At 36.4% G+C, this 16,430-nt stretch overlaps 1 protein-coding gene across 20 annotated transcripts in view; it reads right to left on the bottom strand.

Moving 5' to 3' along the window:
• Positions 1 to 1,977: 1,977 nt before the first annotated feature.
• The window catches only part of FMR1 (fragile X messenger ribonucleoprotein 1), a 38,605-nt gene continuing 24,152 nt past the window's right edge, over positions 1,978 to 16,430 (bottom strand). The window contains exons 10-17 of one of the 20 annotated variants that reach the window (XM_055267500.1): positions 15,892 to 16,001; positions 14,905 to 15,039; positions 14,343 to 14,405; positions 12,145 to 12,231; positions 9,468 to 9,663; positions 7,745 to 7,927; positions 7,185 to 7,267; positions 1,978 to 4,421 (exon numbers count right to left, since the gene is read on the bottom strand). In XM_055267500.1, coding sequence (XP_055123475.1) covers positions 4,260 to 4,421; positions 7,185 to 7,267; positions 7,745 to 7,927; positions 9,468 to 9,663; positions 12,145 to 12,231; positions 14,343 to 14,405; positions 14,905 to 15,039; positions 15,892 to 16,001 — 1,019 coding nt within the window. In that variant the 3' untranslated portion in view covers positions 1,978 to 4,259. Of the gene's footprint in view, positions 4,422 to 4,563; positions 4,692 to 7,184; positions 7,268 to 7,744; positions 7,928 to 9,467; positions 9,664 to 12,144; positions 12,232 to 14,342; positions 14,406 to 14,904; positions 15,040 to 15,891; positions 16,002 to 16,430 lie in introns of those variants that run through there. The other 19 variants (XM_055267502.2, XM_055267501.2, XM_055267505.2 and 16 more) reach the window with 19 other exon arrangements.

Below are 16,430 nucleotides of genomic sequence, written 5' to 3'. Positions count from 1 at the left end.
AGTCTCAAATCTAAAAGTTGTGGCTGTGTGCAGTGGCTCAGGCCTGTAATCCCAGCACTTTGGGAGGCCAAGGCAGGCAGATCACCTGAGGTTAGGAGTTCGAGACCAGCCTGGCCAACATGGCGAAACTGCATCTCTACAAAAAAAATACAAAAATTAGTTGGGCATGGTGACACATGCCTGTAGTCCCAGCTACTAGGGAGGCTGAGACACAAGAATCACTTGAACCTGGGAGGCGGAGGTCACAGTGAGCTGAGATCACGCCACTGCACTCCAGCCTGGGTGACAGAGACCCTGTCTCAAAAAAAACAAAAAAACAAAAAACCAACCAAAACAAACAAAAAAACGTTTAGACTGCATCAACTATTCTAATGGCACTTAGGGGCTGAGGGTTTTCTCCCAACTTCTTTTTCCTTAGGTCTCACAAAGGCTGCCAGACTTGGAGTGCCAAAGGATTGTCTCAATCTCCCTTACACAGACTTCCCAGGACCTCTGTGGCACATGAACACCAATAAGCACCACACTAACCTGCTTTGCAGATGTTAGCTTGGCTGGGTTTCCCATCACCAGCCCCAGCAGGGATGCTGTCCATCCCTAGTATTGCTCAGTTGATCCCTTTTGCAGTTTCCAAAAAGCCAGAGGTGAAATAAGCGGATTTTACCTCATGTTGGGCACCATTTTTGAGGTAATGGGTTATGGCAAACTGCACAAAGCCACACAGAAGAAAGTGGTTTTAACGAGGGCAACTTGTCAGCAAAGGGTCAGGAAGAGACACATGGATAGTATTCTCTCATGCAAAGGCCAGAGCACTGCTAGCTGCACCCTGGGTCTGTATTCCAGGGGAAGGATAATTCTTCCCCATGAGTTTAACACAGAGCAAGCCTCTCTCAGTAACAGAAAACCCCTTAGTATATTAAAAAAAATTAAAATAAAATGGATTTTCCCAGTTTCATTATGGTACATACAGAGAAACTGAAATACAACTTTTTAAATGACCTCAGATAAACAGAGAAAAAAAGATGCTCAAGATTTAAATTCTGGTACATTAAACCTTATGAACAATCAAGACTAGCACATGGTAATGACTATTTCAGAATAACTGGTTATCAGAGGCATAGAGGTTCACAAGGCTGTTTATAGCCATGAAACTGAAACTGGCTCAAAAGGGTCAGAATCATTTTGCTGCCTCTAAAAGACGTATATTCTGAGCCACCAGGAATTCTAAGACCATCCTCAGATGAGAGAGATGGCTCTGAGAGAGCCAAGTTGAGTGTTAAGCTGGCTGCCTCCAACAGGCTGTTCATGTGTAGTGCTGAAAACTACTGTGAAACAAGGAAAATCCAAACAAGTTACTTGAGTATGGTTTCAGCCTACCCACCACTAATGATGCCCAGTTAGACACAATGGGTAGCAAAGAACCACAAAAGCATCGGAAGGAAAAACTAGGAAAGCAGAAAATAGTTACTTTTCTGGGAAAAAAAACTCATCAATGTAGAGGAGGCTGTCTAGCATCATTTTGGATTCTAACACTGGGTAGAACACTGACACTGTCACCTCTCCATTTGTACCTTTTAGGCGGGTAGGCTGTGCCAGAGTTCCTTGAAGTGATTACAATAGTCAATTCCCAGGCACATTCTACCTACAAACCTGTCATTTATTTTATTACTGAGATGTTTAAATCAATTTTTTTTTACTCCATAGATATACTTTTTTCCAAAGGGCAGGATATGTTTATGTGTGCACAAATAGGAGTATATGTTTAATATGGTTTAGTGGCACCCTATGTAATAAATGTGTTGAAATTTTCTGTATGGGAATATGGAGAATTATTTTCAAGTATCTTCGTTTTTGCCTTTTAAGGGCTCATAAAAGATTATTTGCAACATACATTTACTTTGCATAACTTTCCCCCCACATATCATTAGTTTTTGTCAAATGTAGAAATTTAAAACCAGGAGCAAACATCTGTCAGACTAATTTTTTGCTTTTTCATAAGTGCAACTTTTTAATAAAAATTTACATCTAGATAAACAATCTTCAGATTTTTGAAACTTTAATAAGATTTTAAAAACATCATGACTTTGAACTGAAAAACATACACGTTTAGCACACAAATATTGTAATATGAATCAACTCCAACTCCATTTGAAAACGTGTGAATCAAAGTACAGTTTTAGAAGTTAGTAATTCACATTTAAGCAAGTTAGCGCCTTGCTGAATACAGCCTTTGTAAAAAAGAGACTTAGTGCATATTGTAATGGTACACTGTGGTTTTGTACCATTTGGTTGAGTTTTTCACTTTATTAAACAAGTTCTTGAAAGTTGGTAAAGGCTAACTTCCTATGACGTGAAATTTCCAATGGTAACAGTTACATTTTGTAACAGAACACTTTCTATAGATTTCTTTTCCTAGCTTAAAATTTTAAAAGCAATCATTTGTAAGGATTGCATCAACATCAATTTAGCAGAGGAAGATCAAACTTTATTGAAACTGCTTGCATACAAAATATATTGCACTATAACCAAACAAATGTCAACATAAAATCCAATCTGTTGTCGCTAATATGTACAGAGAATATTGCCCAAGAGCAGTTACATTACAAGGTCATTCTACCTTGGTTAATTATCTACAGTATTTTAAAACCAAACAGCTTACAGATGATGTGTGCAAGGTACCAATTTCTGTTTTCAAATACTATACATTCCCAGAATAAATAACTAGAAATCAACATTAATGTTTGGCAATACTTTTTAAAAGACTTTTTAATATTTGTGAAATCATGTGCAGTTTGTTGCCATTTTTATATGCTTGTTTGTATGCAAGGAAAAGTAACTGTAAAATGAAAATTCAAAGAAACAAACTCACAAAATACATCAGAGGCAGAACTTCAGTTTTTACGGCTCTGTACAGATTCAGTGGTACCCCTACTAGGAGTTACTTTTTAAGAAAAATATAACATCTTAGAGTGAAGGTCCTTCACATATTTTTCCTCAATAAATTTCACTTAAAAAAAAAAAGACTCAAAAAACAAAACCAAACCCCAACACTTCAAAAAACAAAAGAAAAAAAAAGAAAAAAAAACGTATTACTTGTTAACCGATCTTAGTCTTTTCCAATTCTGCTTAAACATTAGACCATATATTTCAAAGTTTACAAAACATTTAACCTGCTTCCAATGTTTCTTAGACAAAGTACCTGTACTTCGCAGGATTATTACGCATACATGGAAATGACCTTCCTATCTCTCCAAAATAAGCTTGAAATTAAAACATGAAAAATTTCACAAAACTTGGGGCAGACAAAATTAAAAAAAAAAAAAGCTCTAAGTTAAAATTGGTCATCAGGCCAAAGAGCAGGCATATCCTACTAACTTTCGACCAGGAAGATTTGTTCCTAGCTGAAAACATTTTAGCCTCTCTCAAATGAAGATAGCTCTTTCTTCTCCTGTCTATACAGAAAAATTACACATCTCTCAATAACACTATTTATCAAACTTCAGTGCAACAAAACAAAAACAAAAACAAGTCCTATTCTTTATACTGCCTAACCTGATGTTTATGTAAGGAAAAAAATATGGAAAGCATGCATTCTTCTATAAAGTACTAATGTTTGACAGGGTTTGCTACATCTTTAACATTTAGTGTTTCCAACTTATCTTCCCTGAACTCTGCATCCAAATATAATATTCCTACCTGCCAAGATATAAAAAAGGCACAGATCATACAACTTTTTTTGCTAATGAAAATGACAAATGTCACATCACACACATTTCAGGGTCCACTAAAATACTGGAAAAGTGGACCAAAACATAAACTGACACAGGACATGAAATGACATAGCATTTCATGAAGACTTCTATACGAGATTGAAAACAGAAGTCTAATATGATTACCATAAATGCTATATATGAAGAAAAACTGAGAATGTACTGGTGAATGATCACCCAATGCAGGAAAATGGTCCAAATTAACAAAGAATATCACTGCTCAGTACTTTAGAAAATAAAACTAAAATCTGCCCTGAAGTGCTAAGTAGTTTTAAAAGCAATGTTTCAAATTTTAAGGTATCTTTTTGTGCAAATCTGAAAATTGTTGCTTATGGCCAATACCAAAAAATAAAAAATTCTTAGCATAATTTGTGTTCATTTCATGCCCTGTGCCATCTTGCCTACTATTTGTCTTTGGCCTAACAAAGTTTTCTAATATGGAATAAGAATTACAGAAATGGTATAGGAAATATAACTTCAGAATTATGCAGTTTAGGGTACTCCATTCACGAGTGGTTGCTGACCATCCACGCTGTCTGGCTTTTCCTTCTTCTGGTTACGATCTTTACCCGTGCGCAGCCGATTACCTTCACTGGAGGTATTCTGTAATGTTTTAGTGTGGACACTCCTTTCATTATTGCAGTCAACTCTGATCTAAAACAAGTTATAGTTGTTATATACACAGACCATATCCTACTGTAATCTGTAATTGGCCTGACAAGAAATTTAAACCTGAAGTGTAAATTCCACATGTTAAAAAGAGAAATGGAGATGAGAACAGAAGAAGTGCAAGAAATTAATGTAAGGTAGGATTCTTTATTTGGTTTATGATTTTAAAACACTCTTCTTCTTTAACTGGAACACACTGGTCATCTCACTGCATCCAAAGTTAGAGAAAAACTCACAATCCTATCATGTCTTCTTCTAAGTAGAACAAAACAGTGAGAAACAAACAGGTAAAATGAATTACTATTACTGATTACCAGAGGACATACATGCCTCTAACACTAGAGTTAAAATAAAATTAGTTATTCTCCAAAGATTGCAAAGCCCAGGAAAAGAGAAACAAAATGTTTTCCTATTCTGGCTTTACCCTCAAATAACTCACTAACTAGACTTTAATTTACATCTTTATATCTACCAAAGGTATGATCAAGTTTCTCTATACTGAGAGCTCCCATAGTCATACAGTAGAAAAACACGAGCTTTGGTTTCTACTGGCTTGTATTTCACTAAGAAAATTCAGATGATCCTACAACCTGAACTCTGTCTGAAGAATGGAACGGTATAAAGAAAACTGAATATAATAATTTGTGGAAGGACTGGAATCCTAGGAGAGTATAAAGATTAATATAATTTAAAAAATAGTGTTCTAAGAGCTATAAAATATTTTAAGTGCCAATGCTGAATACAGCACTGCTAATTCCAGAGGTACAAATGAAAGTTAACAGTGACAAATGAGCTAAAACAACTACAAATATTGATCTACTTCAAGCACAAATGCTAAAAACATCCCCAAATGGTTGTAATTTCAAAGTATGTTTAAGTAGTGGGTATGTGCATGTGTTTTAAATGTCTCGTTACCAAGGATTCAGTACTTTGATTTGTATTTTTTTTTTTTTTCCAGACAGAGTCTCACTCTGTTGCCCAGGCTGGAGTGCAGAGGCGCGATCTTGGCTCACTGCAAGCTCTGTCTCCCAGGTTCACGCCATCCTCCTGCCTCAGCCTCCTGAGTAGCTGGGACTACAGGTGCCCACCACCACGCCTGGCTAATTTTTTCTATTTTTAGTAGAGACGGGGTTTCACCATGTTAGCCAGGCTGGTCTCGAACCCCTGACCTCAGGTGATCTGCCCGCCTTGGCCTCCCAAAGCGCTGGGATTACAGGCGTGAGCCACCGTGCCCGGCGAGATTCGTATCTATTTTCATACTTGAGAAAACATCACCTTTTTAATTCAGCATTCCATTTCATTTAAAAATATAAATGTGCATCCTTTTAACCAATGCAGTTAGACTGCCAAGTTCATCAAACATGTCAGTTTAAGTGGAGAATTACAAAACGGGTATATAAATATCTTATAGCTTTGTAAAAGACAGGTACATATAGTAATTTGCCAATCTATCTATCCCTTGGATATACTGGTCCTTAAGAACCCACCAATAGTTAACACTCACTTTGAGCTGCTATGAATTCCAAGAAATATTCCATCACAAACTTTGTCTTAAAAAGTATCTCTCACTAATCTTGGGTGATGGTCCCAAATGAATCCATAGTCAGGAAGGAACCCTAACTACTTAAGAATTAAAAGTTACAGAAAAAGTAGACGACAACATGGATTCAGAGAATCAGACACTAAGGTTTGACTATCATTTGGACATATGCTAGCTATGTGACTGTGGGCAAAGGACTGAAGCTACAGTGCACTCACCTATAAAGTGGAATAATAAAACTACCTCAGTGGGTTGCTGTAAGATTAAATGAGATAAAACATACACAAAGCACTTAGCAAAGGTGCCTGGATGTGCTCAGGAGATAATTTTAAAATTATTTAACAATTGGTTTAGCACTGGTGACAGCCAATTGAGAAGGGTCCTCAGACTAGGTCTTGGCTGTAAATAAGCAGATGACTGACCAAGCATGGAGACTAGCTGAATATCATCAGCTCTGTGTATCATGATTATTAATTGTGAGAGAGACATCTTCTTTTCCTTATTTTCTATTCAAAGAGAATACCCCATCCCTGTTAACTTGGGGGAGGAAAGACACATAAGGTTTACTGAGGTCTCTAAGTACATCCCAGGATGTTCCTTCTCTGGGGGATTGTAGGTCTACCAATGTGGTATTAAAATCATAGTGTGGCTGGACGCAGTGGCTCACGCCTGTAATCCCAGCACATTGGGAGGCCAAGGCGGGCAGATCACCTGAGGTTGGGAGCTTAAGACCAGCCTGACCAACATGGTGAAACCTCTTCTCTACTAAAATTACAAAAATTAGCTGGGCATGGTAGCAGATGCCTGTAATTCCAGCTACTCAGGAGGCTGAGGCAGGAGAATCACTTGAACCCGGGAGGCAGAGGTTGCTCTGAGCCGAGATTGCGCCATTGCACTCCAGCCTGGGCAACAAAAGCAAAAACTCCCGTCTCAAAAAAATAAAAATAAATAATAAATAATAAAATCATAGTGTGGCTGTCAAGCTCTTCACAAACACTCAGACTACATATTCTCTAGAGAAATCCTCTTATTTGTATACTTGTCGCAAAGAACTAAGATCGACTATAATTGTAATGTTGAAGGTAAAATATTTCACATAAACTGGATTTGTAATCTTTGAACATGTTTTTAATAAAGTAAAATAAACTCATAAATCTCAAACTACCATATTCAAACAATTAAGATGAAAAGAGGCAGACAGGTTTTACCTGAAGGGATCCATCTGTTGTTCTTCCTTTAGCCTCTCTTGGATTACGCGGACGATTATCTGTTCGGGAGTGATCGTCGTTTCCTATGAGAATATTTTCAAAAGGTTCAATAGTTACTGATTCTGAAATGCTTACTGGAAGTTCTTTATTCCCACATCCTCTATTTAAACCAACCATAGAATCTGAAATGTAATCAATACCCCAGTGATTCCAGTTACGCAATGGCTAATAATCTAGCCTGCTGCCAAGTAACAGAAAATATTTCAGTTATTATAATTCTGCATCTACAGGTCAATGTGAGTTAATGTAGGGATGCTGTTTAGACCCACAAAGATGCTGAATTAGTTATCAGCATTTATTCATATATCTATATGAACCATAAGGAAGGCTGCCTAATATTCTTTCTACACAAGTGGAAGGCTGATCCTTTCCTATGGTGATCAGCACAAAACGGGAGAGACGGGATCTTGCTAACAGTTCATTGCATCAATAGGATTTCTCACGGAACTTCAAGACAGCTGTTACAATTCACTTTGATTTCTTAATGAAGATCTCCATACCTTTGAAGCCTCCTCCACGTCCTCTTCCTCCTTGTCCTCTTCCTCCCCCTCCACGCCGCCGTCCGTCTCCTCTGCGCAGGAAGCTCTCCCTCTCTTCCTCTGTTGGAGCTAATGACCAATCACTGAGTTCGTCTCTGTGGTCAGATTCTGTTTCAGAAGCATTTGATGCTTCAGAATTAGTTCCTATCGAGAGTTAAAAGTTATATACCATTGTCTGACTTTTAAAAAAAAAAAGAGGTTAACAGAAGCTTCCAGAGACGTTTCAGGGGTAATCCAAAACTCTTTCCAATTTATAAGCCCACAAAGAGTATTATCACCTTCCATTTCGTAAAACAAAATTTTAAACTCAAAATGAAGGGCTTTGCAATATTTGAGGTAATTTTGGTTATAAACATGTTTCATTCTCATTTTTAAAAAGGTATGTTATTAGCCACCTAAGTTCAAACCTTAATGTGCCATATCATTAAACAGCTGTGTTCCTTTAAACATCTATACTCTCTGGAGGAAAAGATTATCTACGACAGTTAAGTGTGATACCTTGATAAACAAAACCTCTAAAAAGAGAGCTCCTTTTAGCAAGATTTGGCCCAGGACAGAGGGGAATGTATATATTTTGGTCATTTCTGAGAGGGTGGCAAAGGAGGCCACCATGGCAACTGCTTCAGGGAAGCGTCTCTTGTGGGTCATGGATTGGATCTAGCTGAAGGCAGATACACGCTTGCCTGATGTTTGGTCCACAACCTGCCCTCCCGCTCCCATTACAATAATTGATCATTAATAAAGAATTACTATAATAAACTCATTATGCCTGAAGGGGTTAATGTCTTAGAGGACAGGAGTGGAGAAAAAGAGCTCCACGGTGAGGCAGAAATCCATGAGTAAAAAGAACAGACTGTTGGGAGAGGGGTTAGGGGTTAGGTTCAAGGTTGGCCTTAGGAGTAGGTAACTCTCCCCAACTCCAGAATATCAACTCTACTACCTCTCTCTTCCTCTGTTGGAGCTAATGACCAATTATAGCTTCACCATTATAGCTTCATTCCTGTGGATCTTGAAGGCTTTTCCATCTTAAAGAGTTCCTTTTTGAAATGCAAATATGCGTGAGATGGATTATATCTTATACCATCATTAGCAAGTTACAAAGTAGATACACGGTTGAGCAAGAAAGACAGTAGGCACTGGCAGGTGGGGATCAGGTTCACTGAAAGGTACTGGGAGAGAAGAAAGAAGCACGGACAGAAAAGCTGGGAAGGCAAAGAGAAACTTCGCCTACTTCTTGACTGTGCCTAGGGCTGACTTTGGCCATGTCACTCAAAATCACCTTATGAGCCACAAGAGGCAGACCCCTGATTTACACAGTCCATCGAGCAAGTATGACCAGCACATACCTGACAAAAAAAAAAAATGAGCCACAGTACACAAATGAAAAAAGTTTTGACCATACAGTTATAAAATCAGGAGAGGCCTTAAGGAAGTCATCAACACACAAGGGCTTTGCAGATTTACCCCCAATCAGAGCATGAACAGAGCTTGCACCTGCCCTGTGAACTCTACGTGTTTATTATCAGGTTTTTACTCTATGTCTCTTGTAACACAATTTAGCCCGCTGTGAATTGGAAACCATGTAGCGACAAATTGTTATAATGGGGTTCTAATGAATATTAGAGATTAGCAGCTATAAGTCTAGGAACAGATAAAGTTACTGAGTAAAATGCTTAGTTTGTACCTGAAGTATATCCAGGACCGCGTCTGCCGTGCCCCCTATTTCTGTAAGGTCTACTACCTCGACCCATTCCTTGACCATCATCAGTCACATAGCTTTTTTCCTTATCTGTACGATTTGGTGGTGGTCTAGAACTAGCTCCAATCTGTCGCAACTGCTCATCAATTTGTAATCTCTCCAAACGCAACTGGTCTACTTCCTATTTAAAATATACAAGATAACAGTAAAAATAATTTGACATTTTACTTAATAAAACCTTTCTCCTTTTCATCAGATAAAAATATACTGGAATATTTCAATTTCAGCTCTAAATTTACAGTAAACACTGTTACACAGAATTATCAGGAAATTGAATGATCTCCTTAAAGAGAAAATTACTACAAATAACAGATTATTGATGTCGAGAATTAGAGATATAACAAACACACTCAGCATTAAAATTATACTGAATAAAATGTAAAGTTGTGTAATTTGGCACTATTATCCAATTATTCTACTGCTAAGTCACAGATATGCTATTTTGGGGACTTCTTCATGATAGGATATTAAATAAAACATGCTAAAATGTATGAATATAGATAAATGACATTCAAGGTATAACCAGCTAACCTTAAAAATCACACATTGTAAATAATCTTGATTAAAATGGATTTGCCAGTTAATATCTTAATTTACAAAGCATTGAGTTTGGGCCATCTTTTGTTTTAAAAGAACATATACTATGGTTAAGGAACAATGATTTTTTCATGAACTGAAAATGCTGACTATTCCTCATGAGGGGAAAACAAAACTATTTAATAGCTGACCAGACAGCTAGGTCTTACATCATGCCTTGAAAACTTCCTAAAGACTACAACTCTGCTACAACAAATACAAGAAACAGTATACATTTAGTTGATAGAAATATACACCTGGGGTCCAATGACAGACCCTTACAAAAAGCACTTCCAGTATGTTAGGTTCTGTTAAAACCAGATGAAACCTCATTTCTAACCACTGTCCTTCCAATCCACTCATAAACATCTCATTTACTGGCTACAGGGAATCAGATTCATAACTATAGTAGTGGCAGGTGTCTCAGTGAAGCAGAGGTTATCATAGAGACTGTCTATATGAACAGTCATTGGAGAAGCCCCTGTAAAGCTAAGTTTCTAAAATCTTGGTTGTGGCAGCTTCTGGAAAAGAAAGGTCAGGTAAGGATTTGGTCAGTTTCATCTGTGCTCTGCCATCATTAGCAATTTACATAGTTACACCAGAATCTGTTTTACATAGAATCTGAGCAAAGGAGAGACTGCAGCTGAGTGAGTGACTTCCTCCAAAGGTATAGTAATAGCTCATGGAATGGGAATATCTTGCAAAACAGAACAGTAGTCCAGGTTATCCCACTGGGGCAAAGCAGTCACCTTTTGGTGAGAGATGCCAGGCCCAAACAAGGGAAGTTCTGGTGATGGAAAGAATGGCAACAGGGCAGCTGCTGATAACCAAAGAAGATATTCTTGAGAATAAATCAAAGGATCTAAGAAAGAACATTAGTCAAAAGAACAAGGGATTTGATACAATGCAATCCTAACTCTCCAGGCCTTCATAATGATTTAAGCTAATACGAAGAAACACACACAAAAGATTACACATAAACATACTTAAAAAAAAAAATCAAAGAGGTATCCTACCCATGTAAACCTTGCTGGATGAAACCTTCCCACTTTTAATTTAACTGGTCACCATAAGAATGAATGGCATGCCCAGTATTACACTTTTTCTTCCTTTCATTCTTATTTACACACAAGCAGAAATCATGTACTTTTTATTTCTTTCAAGAAATCAGCAAAAAAATTCTTAATGCCATAAATAAAATAGAGTTGAAATGCTTTTTAAAAACATTTAATATAATACCAGCTACATTATAATTTTGATATGTATGGATACAAATAAAACATTATGAAAATGAAGTAGATCAGTTTCCATTTCATTAAATTATAGAACATTTTGGCCAAAAGGAATTTCAAGAAGCATCTAGTGTACAGAAGTGACTTGCCTAAAGTCACACAGCTAGTTCCTTTGCTGAAGTCTTATAAGTAAATTGCTGGATTGCCAATCCAGTGCTTGCTCCACTACACCTTGTAGCCTCCTCGTTCCTATCTTCCAGCTTGAAATTTAAAGGAGGCATAACTGCATCACACTAACTAAACTGAACATTTATGAGAAGACACAAATAGTTTGTATTTTGAATAACAGTAAAGAGAAAAATAGAGAGGGTAAACATTTAAACAAAGAACTTCATGAAATGCTTAGATTTCCTTGATAAATGACATAAAAGGAACAATAAAGGCAAGAGTTATAGACACAAATCTTTGCCTGGAAAAAACCAAAATGCTAGAAAGGATCAAATGGATTAATAGGCTATGTACAGGATTGCCTAAACTGAGTGTAAGGGTTTAAGAGAAGAATAAAGGGAAGTATAAAATTTTATTGAAAACTGGTATATTGGTACTTAAATTTATAAAGACTTCCATTTTTTAAAAAAATTATAAGCTAAACAACGTATTTTCTCTATTATCTTTGACAAGTCATACAGTGTTTTGCACAGGCTAGAATGAGTCCTAACTGCTGAAAGATCTACTATAAAGTTTGTATATTTTAGTACTAAAGGATTAGAAGTTAAAGTTCTCTCTGTTCTCACCTTTAAATAGTTCAGGTGATAATCCAAAAGAACAGTGGCATTAGCGATGCTGTCCTTTGTTCCCACAAAAACAAATGGTACCATACCCTGAAAAAGAAATTGCAACAATGATCCTATAAAGTAATGACAGATTAATCTGAAAAATGCAAATAACGACTAATTCCCTAGCACAGGATCTGGTGAATAGTAGGTATACAAATGTTTGCTGTAAATATAAATCAATATATGAAAACAAAAGTAGTTGATATACTACTTTACACATCTACTGTGAATATGAATAGATTAATAGCAACCTTTTAAACATATCAGATTATTATAAAGACTAGTATTCAGTATCAGCAAAATCACAAAATGTATAATTCAAAATTATACAAGCTTTAACATGAGATGTATAAACAAAATGAGTAGTATAAGATGCTCTAATTCATTTATGAAAGGCTTTATCCTGATCAAATTTTTTTCTTTTTGAGATAGGGTCTTTTTATTCTGTTGTCCAGGCTGGAGTGCAGTGGCATGATAATGGCTCGCTGTAGCCTCGACCTCCCCAGGCCCTAGGTGTTCCTCCCACCTCAGCCTCCTGAATAGCTGGGACTACACGTGCATGCCATCATAGCCAGCTAATTTTTGTACTTTTTGTAGAGACGGGGTTTCGCCACATTGCCCAGACTGGTCTCAAATTCCTGGGCTCAGGCGATCTGCCTGCCTTGGCCTCCCAAAGTGTCGGGATTACAGGCGTGAGCCACCGTGCCTGGCCGATCAAATTCTTTAAAAAAAACAAAATGAAATACCAAGGGTACAAAAGTAAAAAGTAAATCATTTCTGCTAACCAAGTAGGTAGAGAACACACAAAATACAAACAAAAACATCAGGATAAAAATGCACTGAATAATCTGTGAGACAAAAAAATAGATACATTGACAAGCATAAGTTTTATCAATACACATTTCAATAATGTACTCTGAAAATTTTAAAAGGCTGAATCACAAGGAAAGTTTGAACTTCTCTCTATGGACACTACTTAAGAACAGATTTTTAAAAGGCATATGCTAAATGTCTGTACTCCTAGCCCATATATATATATATATATATATATAGTGAGGAAAAAAACCAACTACTTCTTGTCACAAATTATAGGGAAACCTAGAAACAATTGTGCAAATTAATAACTGGCAATTTATTTCTGCATGTTGGGTTTTTCTCCAACAAGCTTTATTTGTTACAAAGCCTTTAACTGTATTATTTCCCAAAATACCATGTGATGGAATGAATGTTACACCCTTCCCTCTGGGTCAAATATCACCAAAATAAGCTTTAAAATCCTATGTAATACATTTAGTTAGACTGACTTTGGAGCAAATTATTTACGAATATCTTTTCTTGCAACATGTCTAAACTGTTGGAGTACCCTAAGGGCCACTCTAATTTAAGTACTTCACGAGTAGACCTGAATAGTAAATTAAAATGAAGAAAGGCAAGAATGGAATGATGGCCTTCAGTACGGACACCAGAAAAAAGTTACTCCTTGTTCTGGGATAATGGGCTGCCCGGTAATGAGACATATCCAATCCACTTGCCGTTATAGTCCTCTTTGTAAAATGGCACCTTTGCTTTTAATCCATGAGTCCACAACATTTTTTCCATAACAGTTCTCACTGGCTCTCCCTGCCCTCAAGGAACTTACAATGTGGTTGAGGAGATCAAGAAATAAACACCTATGTTTAAGTGCTGTGCTAGGGGTGAACACATTGCAAAACAGAAGGGGAAGGCTCTTGAACCAGTCAGGGGGTGGGGATCTTTGGCAAGTACACAAGGAAAGCTTTGTAAGGAATAAGGTCAAAATGAGGTGATATGTGGAGGAGAAAAAGCGTTCCAGGCAGAGTAAACCTGTACATATGCCTAGAAGCATCATAAGCATGATAATGTTCAGAGAACTCAAAGTACTTCGATATGGCTTGAGCTTCTCTAGAGGGCAAGGGAGAAGATAATTTAAAGATGATAACTGGAAAAGTAACTGGGAAAAGCCTTACAAGCGGCATGAAGGTGTTTAAGCTTTAACTCCAGGGCAATGGATCCACATACCCACAAACACTCCTCCCTCCAGTCCTTAATCCTGATGATCATTTGTAATCTTTCTTAACAGGGGGAATAAACATTAAAATATAAACTGAAAGTGTATTTCTCAAGGAATGTTTTCCTACCTGCCAAGTCTTGAGTTCAGGTTTCTGGGATTCCCCTGCTACAACTGATGAAGCCACTAACACCTAAAGCAGTATAAGGAATGCAAGGGATGTCATTAACTATAACAAACGATACACAGAAGCCTGAACGCAGGACTTTCACTGCAGGACTTTTAAACCCATTTCTAAACAGATTAGTTCAAATAGAGAAAATTAGTTTCTAAAATATGGTTCAAGTAGTAACTAATGCATCTAACAGAAGGTGTATTTTGAGCTACGATACCTGCAAAATTTAAAGAGAGAAGGCATGGAAAAAAGACAGTCCACTGTCAAAAGAAAAATGTGACCACTAAATGCAACCCCATTATTTTGTGTTTATGGCATAAGATTCGTTACTGTGAATAAATTGAAAAGTATGTATCACATTAATTTGTAGTATCTCATAAGCTCGTAATCACATTTGAAAAAAAAAATAGAACATAAGTAGCCTACAAGTTTAACCAGAGAAAACACCCAAAATACCAACTGTGACATCTGAGACAAATTACTTGTATTGTGATTCAAAGTGAAAAGTAATTCTTACCCTCTGGACTTTTGTACTGTTAGGTTGAGAAAAATGGGTGCTGTTTTCCTTTATATCTAAATGTTTTTTTTCTTCTGGGGCATTAGGTCCAACCCTTGAATTATTGGAAGGAAGGGAATTTGGTGGCATAATTTCCTTGGTAAAAAACAGAAAACACAAAAGAGAAAAAAAGGACCAATTTAAGACTTTATTTAGCTCTATTAATGTTATCAATCATCATATTTTTAAAAAATGTAAGTTATTATAAACAGTTTTGGTTTATAAAATTACAGAATACAAATTGTATGCAGAAAAAAAAAGATTTAACTTTAGCTAAAAGAATCTTTCAAAAAGAAAGCTAGACAATATGTGAAAATTATGGCTCTTTGATGAGATAGTATCTTACTATTGCACAGAAAGGTGCATCCTTACCTCTCTACCCCATGCAAATACTTTAAAAGCTGCTACAAAAAGCATATATTTATGAAGATAAAAGGGTTATAGAATTTAAAGGTAAGGAGGATGGGGAAGAGATATTAAGCACAGAAATAAATTTAAAGCACACAGAATAAACACACATACTACACAATCCCCAAACTAAAAAAGTGAAAAGATGAAAGCCAGAAAACCTAACCTGTGTTCCAATTTTGCTTTTGTCAGCAACATTAACATTTACAAAGTGCTTTACAAAGCATTTACATATATATTATTTTATTAAATTGTCATTAACACTCGACCCAGTGATGTATGTCTCGTATTTAAAAATTTATAACTACCCATTTTAAAGATTAGGAAAAAAGAATTCAATAAAGTGACTAATCCAAACTCACAGCATTAGAGGACAGAGAGGGGCCATTATCTACAACTGTAACATTAATTACAGCAGGCATGCTTGATAATCAGAATATTTGCATTCACTTTATGCACATATTAGAGGTCCTCAACATATCACATAAAAAACTTTTACTTTTATTATACAAGCCACAAAATATTCACACTGTAACATACCTCCTCTTGTGGAACATTTTTCTCATTTTCAGCCTCAATCCTCACCCTCACAACTCCTGACTTGTCCACAATCTCCTGAATCAGCTTTCCATTTTTTCCTATTACTTTGCCTAAGAAATAAATAAATCAAGTTTGGTTTTAAAAACACATACCTCAAAGCAGTAAGCACAGCCCTACTGTAAACTATTACATTCATATAGATAGATATTTTTATGTGTATGTGTATGTATTGAATTGTAAGATTTCAAAACCAAAGTAGAGATTCTTTTCAACAAGATGGTTAATCTGGTTTTCTGTTTAATTAGGACATCAGTTTAAACTCCTTTGGTCAGGTACCAGAGATGATTAATACTTGCAAACTGATTGGGTAATTTTGAATTTTTAAGGCAGTTCAAAGATAGCCTCTTATTTTTGCACAAAAGGGTACACTTTAAACTTGCTGGCACTGTGGTATGTATCATTCTTTCTGCAAAGTTCTATAAGAAGAATTAAGAAAAAAGGAGAGAAAATGGGAAATATATTCACTTATTCAATACTTT

The sequence above is a fragment of the Symphalangus syndactylus genome, chromosome X, assembly GCF_028878055.3.
Source record: "Symphalangus syndactylus isolate Jambi chromosome X, NHGRI_mSymSyn1-v2.1_pri, whole genome shotgun sequence".
NCBI classification, from domain to species: domain Eukaryota; kingdom Metazoa; phylum Chordata; class Mammalia; order Primates; family Hylobatidae; genus Symphalangus; species Symphalangus syndactylus.
The sequence above is the reverse complement of the archived record's forward strand: the minus strand, read 5'-3'. Positions and strand labels throughout refer to the sequence as shown.